General features: G+C 37.5%; 1 protein-coding gene across 1 annotated transcript; it reads right to left on the reverse strand.

The window, feature by feature from the left end:
- Positions 1-1221: 1221 nt before the first annotated feature.
- Positions 1222-10578, reverse strand: lipca (lipase, hepatic a). Its single transcript, XM_028603152.1, has 9 exons — positions 10497-10578; positions 8260-8444; positions 7759-7938; positions 7485-7602; positions 7128-7361; positions 5293-5535; positions 4816-4930; positions 3930-4148; positions 1222-1336 (listed from the first exon to the last, which is right to left on the reverse strand). Exons 1-9 carry the CDS (start codon positions 10576-10578, stop codon positions 1222-1224), a joined length of 1491 nt encoding a protein of 496 aa, XP_028458953.1.
- Between the last annotated feature and the right edge of the window lie 1379 nt (positions 10579-11957).

Raw genomic sequence — 11957 nt, forward strand, 5'->3', positions numbered from 1 at the left:
GTTTGTTTTCACTGTTTGTACGTAAAAGCTAGTATTATGATTGTTCAACAGGTTTGAGTGCTTTTTTTCATTACACAATCAAAGTCAAACATTCAGATGTCAGATTTTGGAACATGATGGTCTGAACTGAGCTTGTGTTTACTCACGGCTCTCTGTGATTAAACCCGCTTCTGAGTTTACAGATGTAAAATCTACCAACCACAAAACAGAAGTGAAGAAGAGTGTATATTTATTGCTCTGGTTCAAGTTTGATTAACAAGTGTATTAATATAATGTTATTGGCATGACTAATATAGGTTTTTAAATGATGAGATTGATCATTTTACATAACCTTTACAAAAAAATAAATTTTTCATCCTTTGGAATTAATGTCACCAAATGGTCATTAAACGTCTGACTCTGTGTTCAATGTTTGTTCATTGCCACATATTTCAGACAATTTCGAACTTTCATTTAAATTACCAATCTAAGTTCTTAAGGGGGGAAAAAAAACATTATTTCACAATAATAGCACCAAAAAAGGGGGGTAGATCATTTCTTCTATTCAGCTAGACACAGAATAGCCAGTGTCCGTCTCTGCACAAAAACATTCTTTTCAATTTGCAATTGTGTAGTCATTTCTATCATTATGTACACCTGTCTCGGTCTCTTACTCCATTGTTCCTCTGTAGGGGGTTCATTTTGCAACCAAGAAATAGTTATCATTTTCCTTGAAGTTAACAATACCTGAAGATATACAAATTATCCCCATAGAGTTGGTATACGTCCCATATAATACAGCAGATTTAAAGGTAAGTCAACATTGTATCTTGGGAATTATCTAATTGTAAGGTTTTATACATTTTGGATATATGCTTTCTTTCCACAATTTTCTGTAATGTAAATAAAGTACCATTCCACGCCTGTTGGAGGTCCATTGATTGCTTCCCATTCGCTGAGTCATTACATAATGCCTTATTCGAAAGTATCTAAACAGGTCTTTTGAAGGCAACTCAAAACATTGCTGCAGCTGTGCCAAAGATTTCAAATGATCTCATTCCAATATTGAATTAATGGTAGCCAGGCCCGACTCCAGCCACCTTTTAAATATACATGTCATTTTTTAATTTATTGCCTAAATCTGTGCGCTTCACTTTGAGGAGTTTACAGACTTTGATCCAGTTGTGAACTTCTAGGCCATCCATCAGAGATCTTCAGATTAAGGAACCCACACGGCTCTTATTAGTTGTGCGGTCTTCTGTGCTGTTTTGATTTGTCTTCTTTACAGCGCACAAACACTTTATCTTGCGACACTTCAACACGCTGCCCATCATTTGTCGTGGCACAAAAAAATGTCCTACAAAACAGAAACAATGTAGTTGACATGGTGCTGTTAGCAGTGGTGGAATGTAACTAAGCACATTTATTCAAGTACTGTACTTAAAGGTCTCATGGAATGAACATTTCACTTTATGAGTTTTTTTTTAATATTATGAGTTCCCCCAGCCTGCCTATGGTCCCCTAGTGGCTAGAAATGGTGATAGGTGTAAACCAAGCCCTGGGTATCCTGCTCTGCCTTTGAGAAAATGAAAGCTCAGATGGGCCGATCTGGAATCTTGCTCCTTATGAGGTCATAAGGAGCAAGGTTACCTCCCCTTTCTCTGCTGTGCCCGCCCAGAGAATTTGGCCCACCCATGAGAGAGAGACATCATGGCTTTCAAACGAGCAAAGTGGCAATTGGTCAAGGCCACACCCCCACCCTCCACCTTGCCCCTCCCTCTCTCCTCCTCAGTAGCTACAGACACAGAAATGGCACATATTAAGGAAAGCTCATTGTGGGACTGGCTCTAGTGGCTGTAATTCTGCACCAAGGCTGAATTTCGGGAAAGATACTTCAGACACCGTATTAGGGGACCACTAAGGTCTATATAAAAGCATCCAAAGAGCACCATGTCATGGGACCTTTAAGTACAAATTTGAGGTACTTGTACTTTACTTGAGTCTTTTCTTTTCATACCACTTTCTACTTCTCCGCTTCATTTCAAAGAGAAATATTGTACTTTTTACTCCACTACATTAATATTACTAGTTACTTTGCAACTTAAGATTTTTGCACACAAAACACAGCTGAAATGATTAGACGATTAAACACAGTTGGTTGAAAGAACTGTTTTGATCGTTTCAGTTTCTTTTCTGCATTGAGTACTTTTACTTTTAATACGTTGAGTACATTTTCCTGATGATACTTGCGTAACATTTTCAATACAGGACTTTTACTTGTAACATAGTGATTTTACAGTGTGGTATTACTACTTTTACTTAAGTAAAGGATCTGAAAACGTCCTCCACCACTGGCTGTGTGAACAGTGAAGTGTAGCAGAGAGCGGTCAGTCCATCATGATGAATGAGTCTGGTTCTTTGTGTGCAAAACAATCCACTAGGTGGTGTCAAAAGTCTGTGATGGTGTAAATGTATAAGGTTTTTTCTGCTGTCAGGAGTGGGACACTGCAACATGTTATTGGATCTGCAAATGAGTAGCCTACATTTATTTGTCCAATGTGTATTTTATGTAATTAGTAAGATGTATAACTTGATAAAACATGATATGAAAGCTACTTTAAATATATACATTTAATCAGTGGTGCAGTGTAACTAAGTACATTTACTCAAGTACTGTACTTAAGTACAATTTTGAAGTGCTTGAATAGTTCCATTTTGTGCTACTTTATACTTCTACTTTACATTTTGGAGGCAAAATTGTATTTTTTACTCTACTACATTTATTTGATAACTTTAGTTACTTTTCAGAATTTGATTATTAATACAAAATATAATCAAATAATCAATAATTTATGATGTGTTTTTAAGCTACCCAGCAGTATGTAAAGTAATTAAAATAAGCCTCACCTTTACCATCTGCCAACATTAAAGTAATTCAGTAATATAAAATAGATGAATTTGAAATGGGCCATTGTGCATAATTATACTTTTACTTTTGGCACTTAAAGTATATTTTGATGCTAGGACTTTCACTTGTAACAGAGTATATTTTACAATATAGTATTGCTACTTTCACTTAAGTCAATGATCTGAATACTTTTACCACTGCATTTAATAGTAATACTCAGGTAGTAATAATCCTCTAATACTACAGTACAGTGGATTTACTTATTTACTAAGTACAGTTTTAATATACTTCTCTTGACTATTTCCATTCAAAGGTACTCTATACATCTGCTCCACTACATCACATAGTAGTAATATGGTACTTTTTCCTCCACTACATGTATATGACGGCTAGTTACTTTGCAGAGTAAGATTGTTCATACAAAAAGTATGACCGGCTTCTAAAATACGATGCACAACCATCTCTTCAAAGCAGTTAGCTACTATAAAAGATGAAAAGAACATTTTTTAATGTTGCTTGTATTTGGTGTTTGTAGTATTTATTAATACATTACTAATTGATGGATTATATAAAAAGAAAGTAGAAACAACCTGAGATACTGCCCCAATTAGGACAAGCAGACAGCATTTGGGGAATAAAGCATGGCATGTTGCAGAAGAGCTGTGCAATGTGTTTAATTTAGATGAACTTCTGTCTAAGCGCCTACTGGTCTGCACTTTGCTGTGTGTGCACTCTCAAAAAAGAAAATGATATATTAAACTACCAAAAGTATATAAATTCATGAAAATTACCTCAATTTTTACCAGCTACGACATTTAAATGCTGCAGCTTACATCTTAATGCAACAGTATGGAATATATTATATATAGTGAAAATATGGAAGGGGCCATTCTGCATTAAGGCTACTTTGACTTTTGATAGTTTTTTACTTTTTGTTGATGATACTTCTGAACCTGTGCCGTTTTTCAACGTAGTGCATAATGTAATGAACTTCTAGAACTGTACATTGACGTATTACTACTTTAAAATGCTAGATCTGTACCTCTCCTGCGTCTCCCCTGCTTTGATGCTGATCTTGCCCACAGTCAGCAGTGGGTTTCTCTCCCGGCCACCCCAGGGAATGATGTTCTGCATCCGGTTCCACACGTTCTTCCACAGAGCCGATCCCTCCCAGCGCAATTTGAGCAACATCAGATCCCCTAAGTCTCTGTCCAGGGTGATCAGGAAGTTGTAGGTCTTATTACCTGAAATCCTTTCAGTGCTGTTAGAGTTTAAAAAGGAATACACAAAAACAAGACAAAGTAAGATTATTACAGCAGAGAACATCTTGCAACAGGCTGTCACATTTCTTTATTAGAAAACAATGCGATGGTCTGCAACTAAAGCAAGAGAGTACTTGAGATTTTCTCTTCTCATACTGGTTTGCCTATAGAATCAGAATCAGAATCAAAAAGGGTTTTTATTGCCAAGAACGTTTTTTAACACATACAAGGAATTTGTTTTGGTGTTGTTGGTGCACATCACACATTCTCTAAATGTAATAAACAATATAAGTATAGGTATAAACAATATAAGTATAAGTATATGTACACAGTATGTATTAAATTAAGAATAAAGATAGAAATAAAATAAAATAAAATAAATAAATAAAGAGCAAAGAGCATTACAGCTCTTTGGTACACAGAACCAGAAGGATAATATAGTTAGGGAATAGTGTCTTTGAGTAAATTATTCACTCCATCATCTCCATTTATAGTTCCCTTTCATGCAGCAGCTCCAGTTGTTTCCATGTGTGTCAGCTGCTCTCCCTAACTTTCTTTCTTTATAGAGCTGAGCGCACAGCTGCATATTGCATGTGTCAAAGACCGAGTACACCGAACGTAGATGTGATGTAAAGTAAGCCTGTTGGGAGGTGGTACAGTACTCACATAGTGATGGGTAGCTCTCCGCTCTCCTCCTTTGTTCCAGTGAGGGAGATGGTGAGAAGGGGCTCGATCCCCTCCATCTGGTTGACAAACTGGATCCTGAACTGATAATGGTAGACTGCAGCGAAGGAACCAGAAACAAAAGAAGAAGAAACAGAAGAAGAGATGAAGACAGAAAAGCCAACATAGAATATCTATTGGTAGTTTTGGTATTTTCATGGGATTTGTAGAAGGAAAATATAGTACATCACCAGAGTTAATTGAATATTAAATATGATGATATAATTATTTGGCTTAAAACAAATTCTAAAATATGTAATCAGCTTGTGCTTCCATCTCAGATGATCAGTCTAGACTAGGCTACAGTATTGTGGAATCCTTGAATTTCCATTAAAGACACGCAGCACTGTTGGTCTATAAACTTATATACTGTAAATGTATCTTATCTGTTTGGTTGAAATGGAAAGGACGACCACATACGTTTGTAAGGCATCCGAGAGCGTGTTTTCAGGTAGAGCCTCTTGCTGGTGCCACTGCGAACCTTCTTGATATTGTAGCCCAGTGTGTTGCAACGATTCTTCCGACAGTCCAGACAGACGCCTTTGTCAAAAGCACTTGTGTCACTGCACCTGTAGGCCATGCTCTGCTTGTCTTTATTCTGCACAGAGTCAATGAATAGATGGACGGACCGCTCATGTGCACATTTTACTGTCTGCTCGAAACCTATGGGAGGAAGTAAAATTGATGGAGCACATTTAAAAGTGAGACATTGATTATGTTTTTTTTTAAACAACCTTGATCTGCTTTTCACCACATCATCTCCACACAAAAAAAAATCTTTTGTGGATTGAGAGGCTGTGGAGTACCTTAATCATAGTGTCTGACCATTATCTGTGGATTGACTTCATTATCACCAAAGCCTGACATCTGTCAGACTGTCCTTCTGACACATCTCCTAAAAGCATCTCATTATGTCTGATGCTGGTCTGCTCTGAAGGCCTTTTCTCTGAGTAGACTCTTGTAGCCTGGAGGCAGCTCAGCTCAGAGGGATGGACCGAGCGGAGGAAGGCACATGTTGCTAATTAACTCCCGAGGATGACAGATGCTTTAATGTGGCTCTCACTGTCATATTATGCGGATGTGTTTTGGATTGAGGAGCACCATAAATCCCAGAGCCATTTGTGTTAGACTGGAGGGAATACATTTCATCTGCCTGAACACAGAATGAGAAACTGTCAACAAGCAAAAAAAAAGAATTGGTGCCCAAGATATTCCTTCTGAACTTTTATGGTGGCAAGACCAATTAAGAAGAAAAAAAATGTTATGATAGAGCAGAGGAAGATGCAAACCAGTAAGCGGTTAAGCAGCAGAACACATTGTTATGATTTGAGTTCTGCATTTTCTTCACAGATGCAGGCTTGTAAATGGCACACAGGGACAAGAGCAGAGCACTCTTAAATCTCACAAACAAACACCAAGACCTTAAAAACACAAAATTGTGTCCCTGAAGAAGTAACTGTAATATTTGTATAATATTATGTTTGGTCGGGATTTCTTTCAGAAAAGATGGGGAAATGTTTAAATATTTAGGTTTAGTCTTATCACAATGTTCTTTTTAAGATGGCATACCAAAATCAATGCAACCTAAATGTCTTTTTCAAGGAACCTAAATCTCCAAATGTTCCACTCCTGTTCTGCATGACTTTTTCTAAAGCCAGAACTGTAACAGTGGGTTACAGTATAAATTTGTCAATTGGGACATCGACTTGCTAGATTGCCAGTGATTGTTCAAAGTTCCCAGAGGTTTAATACTGATGTTTCTGGTACCTGTTCTTACACCACCATCAGGCAAAAAAAAAAGTCATATCAAATCGTAAAATGTACTCATGACATTTGTAAGCTTTCTCCTGTCACCATCCTTAACTCAAAAGTCAGTGTTTCTACTAAAGATATTGCAAAACAAATAGCTGACTTTTCAAGAGACACCCTGACCTTTTTATAGCATCACCATGAGGCCAAATCTTTCAATTTGTACACAAGAAATATAACATCATGAACATTTCGAGCATATTCATTGTCCCCAGAAGATAAACCTTATTTATTTTCACAGGTTTTTGGGCCTTTCCTTTAACCTCACTAATGCAATAAAAAGAGCAGGTAGTTCTTTCAGTACAACACTTTGGTATTTTAGGGTGTAATAAACTCAAAAAAGCTCTGCAACACACACTTGCAGAGTTTTTTGATCCCAAGAGGACATATATATTTATGTATATATTTTCATTTTCTAAGGTGTTGTAGTGTGTTCTTTATCATACCGAGGAGTCCATACTGGCTTATGTGCTCGTAAATGCTATGCAGGTCACATCCTGGTTGGAAGTCTCCTCCGTTGGGGTAAAAGTCATAATGTGCCACAGCTTGCTTGATGCCCACACTGAGGCCCAAATGTTTCTTGGTGAAGGTGTGGATGGCATCCACAAATTCAGCATCATCAGGGGACAGTCTGTCTGTGGGAGACATGCCTTCAAACAGTGGCCCCGCTGGATCGAGACCTGGACAGACACAATATGCAATCAAGAACCGTAATGTAATGTATACTTTTGCTAACTATATTCATTTTTTTCCAGCGGATTTAGAAAGTACAATTATTACCCTAACCCAGTCGAAAAACTCACCGGTAATTCTTCCAATTTTCTCCGAACCTTCCAGATAGCTTCCAGCAAATCCAGAGATGTGAGCGCCAAGGCTGTAGCCAATCAAATGAACCTTTCTAACTGGGTACTGGTAGTGTATCTGTTGGGGTTTATATTATGACATCTTAATTCTAGTAGCTGCATGGTGTTTTAGGCTGCATCTTCAGTATAGAAACGCACCAATATCACATTTTACTCTATTATACATATTGACTCTGAAAATGAAGTGGCCTTCAGTAGAGAAATTTCCCCTGACCTGAAGTGACTGCAGCAGGTGAGCTATGTCTTTTCCAACAGTGCGGGTGCTCTGTGCAGCTGTGGCATAGTGCTGTTGAGCCAGGGACAGCCAGTCGTTAATCACTACGTTGATGTCTATTAGATTTGTCTTCAGGGTTGTGGCTAACCTGAACACCCAGCCCTCCATCATACCATCCACCTTAGAAATAAACAAGACACAGTATAACTCCGAATTATAAACCTTATCCATTTTAACTGCACCCAGTGATGTGAAAGAAAGTTAAAACATTGATGTGTAACTTAATTGACCTCAGTTTTAATTGACTCAAAGTCTTTGCAGGCGTTTCAGAGAGTTTCTGCGTGCTTACTTTATGTTTTGTGATTTCAGTGTATCTCAGGGATTTATATGCAACATTTACATCTGGAAATATGCCAGCAGCAATTCCTCCATACTGGCCCAAGTTCCATGTTTTGTATGCAGTGGTTCAAGTCAGTGAAGTGGAAGAAAAGTTGACCTTACCGACCACCCGTGAGTGATGATGATGAGGGGATTACTGCTGTTGAAGCCACAGGAGGTGAGAGTGTGCAGCTGCAGAGGGTTCAGTATGCAGTTGTCCTCACCTTCTAAAAACATCCTGAAGACTGAACTGCTGACATACGGCTCTTTCATCCTCCGGACTACCCTCTGCTCTGTGTCCACTGCACCTCGGAAATCAAACAGCAGAAGAGTTATCTGTTTGTTCTTTACTCTGCATATCAGAACATGCTGAGGTACTGGATGTGTTTACTTTGAGGTAAATGATTACAAATAACGCATGACAATTTACTTTATCTGTCCACTCGAGAGCAGAAGAAATGTTAATTTATGTATTGATACAATTATCTGAGAGTTAACAGGAAGACAATTCCTTTTGGGGCCCATTTGGACTGCAGGCTGACTAACGCCCTTTCAAAAGCACTTTGCTGTGTTTCCAGGTCCTGCATTCATCTTTGGCAGATGCACACAGATAACACTTCACAAGAAGTCCCATCAAGTGAATCTCTGCCAGACTCTCCTCGTAATTTCTTATATAAACTCCTCCTCCCTTAACATGTTTAAAACCACAGGGCCACAGTCACTCACACACTTTATAGATCCTTCTCCAAAGAAATCTATCATTACATTTCCTTTATGGTTCGTCATTCATTCATATCCAGCATATTTATTATTCTAACATTTTAATGTTAATAATTCTAGAAAGCCAGGCGCCTAAATGCTCAGTGATACAGTTGACATCCGATGAGCTCTGGTTGCTGATATGATGGAAACATTTCCACAGTAAAAAGTAATGAAAAGTAATTATCCATCCATCATTCATCATCCACCCCTCAGCACATTAAATCCCACATTTTCCTTGGTGTGTCTCTTCCCTATTATTGCTGTTTATCTATAAGAACACAGAGAGCAATTAAAAACAGTCTGACTCATTAGAAACAGAGCGCAAATGTGTACTTTATAAATCTCAGGGTGTAATTAGTTTAAAACGGTTTCTACAATAATGTTGAAGGATTTAAAAAACAAAAAGTGTGTTTGCATGCACTGTGGCCTAGAGACAGATTTACTATCGACTATATTATGTGTTAATTCACCATATCAAATGATTATTTTACAATTATTGTGAACAAATGCAGCAACAAACAGTTTAAGCTGATTTAAGAAAAAAAATGCCAATATATAAGAAACTTTAAATAAGACAGCTAATGCCCAGCAATATTTCCCAACTGTGTGGTTGTTGTATCCCAAAGGAATAAAATGTCTATGCTGTATTCTCTATATTTTCAGAAACAGCCTATACATTATGTATAGTGGTGTAACAATCAAGTCACCATTCAATTCAAAACATTATGGTGTCACAATTCAAAAATATTTTCAATACAGAATACAAGTGCCGAATTCCATTTCCATTCCAGTTGTTTAAAAGATTAAAAAAAACGCAGAATTGTCAATGTAGTTTTGCCTGACCCCAAAAAGTATTATTAAACAAATTTGTATAAATAAAACAAAACAAGTGTTTTGCAATCTAACAGGAACAAGATGTGAAGAAATCTGGAAATAAGCTCAGCTTGACACACAGCTCTGTGTTGTTCAGTAGAACAGGAGAACTGCAGGGCTGTGGTGCTCTGAGGTTCCAGCTGGAGGCTTCATCTTTACAAACACATGTTGCGAAGCTACTTTGCCCAAACACACACAGATGTTTATTTTAAATTCTAGAGTAGAGAACATCCCAACATTTCCAGCAATACATTTTGGTAACATGTGTTTAAAATGATTCACAATACAACTTGGATATTCCGTGTCAGGTAATGGTTAGGCTGTAAAACATTGATGTCTTATTGTAAATACTTTACTCAGCATCATATAGTTTCAGATAATGTGATAATGAATATGCAATATTTTTTACAGTACATGTATTATCAGTGTAAATTGTGAATTTAAATAAACTTCTGGGAAAATATGGGAGGAAAAAAAATCCAGTTTTAAAGGTAAAATAAACTATTTTTAAACTGCCGTTTGAAAACTGTCACCAGGAGCTTGATATTGCATACATAATTTGTTGCTTCGAATATGTGAACTGACAGTATGACATGACTGACTGGGAGTTGTACAGTGGTACAAATACAAATATTTAGGGTGTCCGTTAATAAAGGCAGTTGAACCTATGCAACCAATATCTTTTAACACACTTTTTTGGGATCATTTAAACACATTTCACTCACCTGCTCTGTTTTCTTTGATTTTCTTCCCCTCATTGAGGTGATACGTTAGCAGCAAACAGCACAGGATTTTGAGCACAGACATGGTGTCGCGCAGACACTTTGGTAATTCCTTTGAACCAACACTTCTATCACAGGTGATGCCTCAAATCTTTAGTGGGGGAAATAGACGTTGTGTACAGTCTGGTGGTGAGATCCTTTAGTCTGCAGGTGTTGAAGCTCTTTTAAAGAAGCCTCATTTCTGTCAGAGTTGTAAACACATGGTACACTGTACTGTACAGAAAGAGAGGGGACACCAGGCGTGTGAATGGTTCATGGTTAAGGGGAGATTTGGTCCTATCCTGACCAGCTGGGGGCTGGGCCTTGTTGATCGAACACATTGTGAAAGAGCAAAGGTATGAACGGGAAAGGGGATCTTGTGCACTGATAGTGACTGAGAGGAATGACCCCAGAGATCCTTCATTCAGACCCTCTCTATGTTCCACCAATACGTGCAAGAACTGTCCTTATGTATGTAGTTTTTAGAGAACTACCAGTTTTAAGCCAAAATGTAGTCGCTGGAAAAAACATGAGTGACTAAAGACATCCAAAAATTAGATGTGGAATTTTCCTGCATTGCTGCAATACATGTTTGAACAGGTGAGTAATAGGACTTCATGTAGGCCTACCCAGTGTACTCAGTCTAACAACATATTGTCTTAATATCAGCTTTTATGATAAAAGGTAATATTTGTTATCCAGCGGCTTTAAATGCATTTACACCGACAACATTTATTTTTTAATCCGAAAGGGCTTTGAATTACTATATTTTTAATTTGAGATGTATTTATGAAATATGCCAGTAAATAACTGTCCCACATCAGATTAGTATTCACTAGAGCTGGGAAATATAGCAATATATTGATATTATATTGATATCGTGATATGAGACTACATATTTCATTGTGTAAATATTTTGTGAAAGCACCAATAGTCAACACTACAATATCGTTGCGGTATTGATATCGATGTATTTGGTCAAAAATATTGTGATATTTGATTTTCTCCATATCGCCCAGCCCTAGCATTCACACACACACACACACACACACACACACACACACAGTTTCTGTTCAGACTTCAGTGAGTGTCCAGTGAGTGAGTTTAACCAGTTCAGACAAAAAAAATACTAATAGGCTACTATAAAGAATGAGAATTAATCAAGGCTGCTACAAAAAAAAACTGAAGGAATAGTTTCATATGAGCAAAGGGGTCATGTACAGTAGCTAGTGTGGTCCATTAATATGTAATGTCAATTCAAAGAGAGGATGCACTCTGGGGAAGAGCTCTGAAACCATTGAACTGCAAAACACACTCTTCATCCATTCTCAATGAAGTTATGTAAGCTTTTCCAGTTGTCTTCTTTTAAATTGTAATGTTTTTCTGCTGCACTCGTATTGATGATTGATGATCATAGATTTACCT

This window comes from Perca flavescens, chromosome 1 (genome assembly GCF_004354835.1).
Source record: "Perca flavescens isolate YP-PL-M2 chromosome 1, PFLA_1.0, whole genome shotgun sequence".
NCBI lineage: Eukaryota > Metazoa > Chordata > Actinopteri > Perciformes > Percidae > Perca > Perca flavescens.

Excerpts from the sequence above, each read along its gene's own strand:
- lipca (XM_028603152.1), bottom strand. The coding sequence starts at position 10,578 with ATGTCTGTGCTCAAAATCCTGTGCTGTTTGCTGCTAACGTATCACCTC. Across the intron at positions 8,445-10,496 it reads AATCAAAGAAAACAGAGCAG|GTGCAGTGGACACAGAGCAG; the intron begins GTGAGTGAAATG and ends TTGATTTCCGAG. Across the intron at positions 1,337-3,929 it reads GCAGGGGAGACGCAGGAGAG|GACATTTTTTTGTGCCACGA; the intron begins GTACAGATCTAG and ends TCTGTTTTGTAG.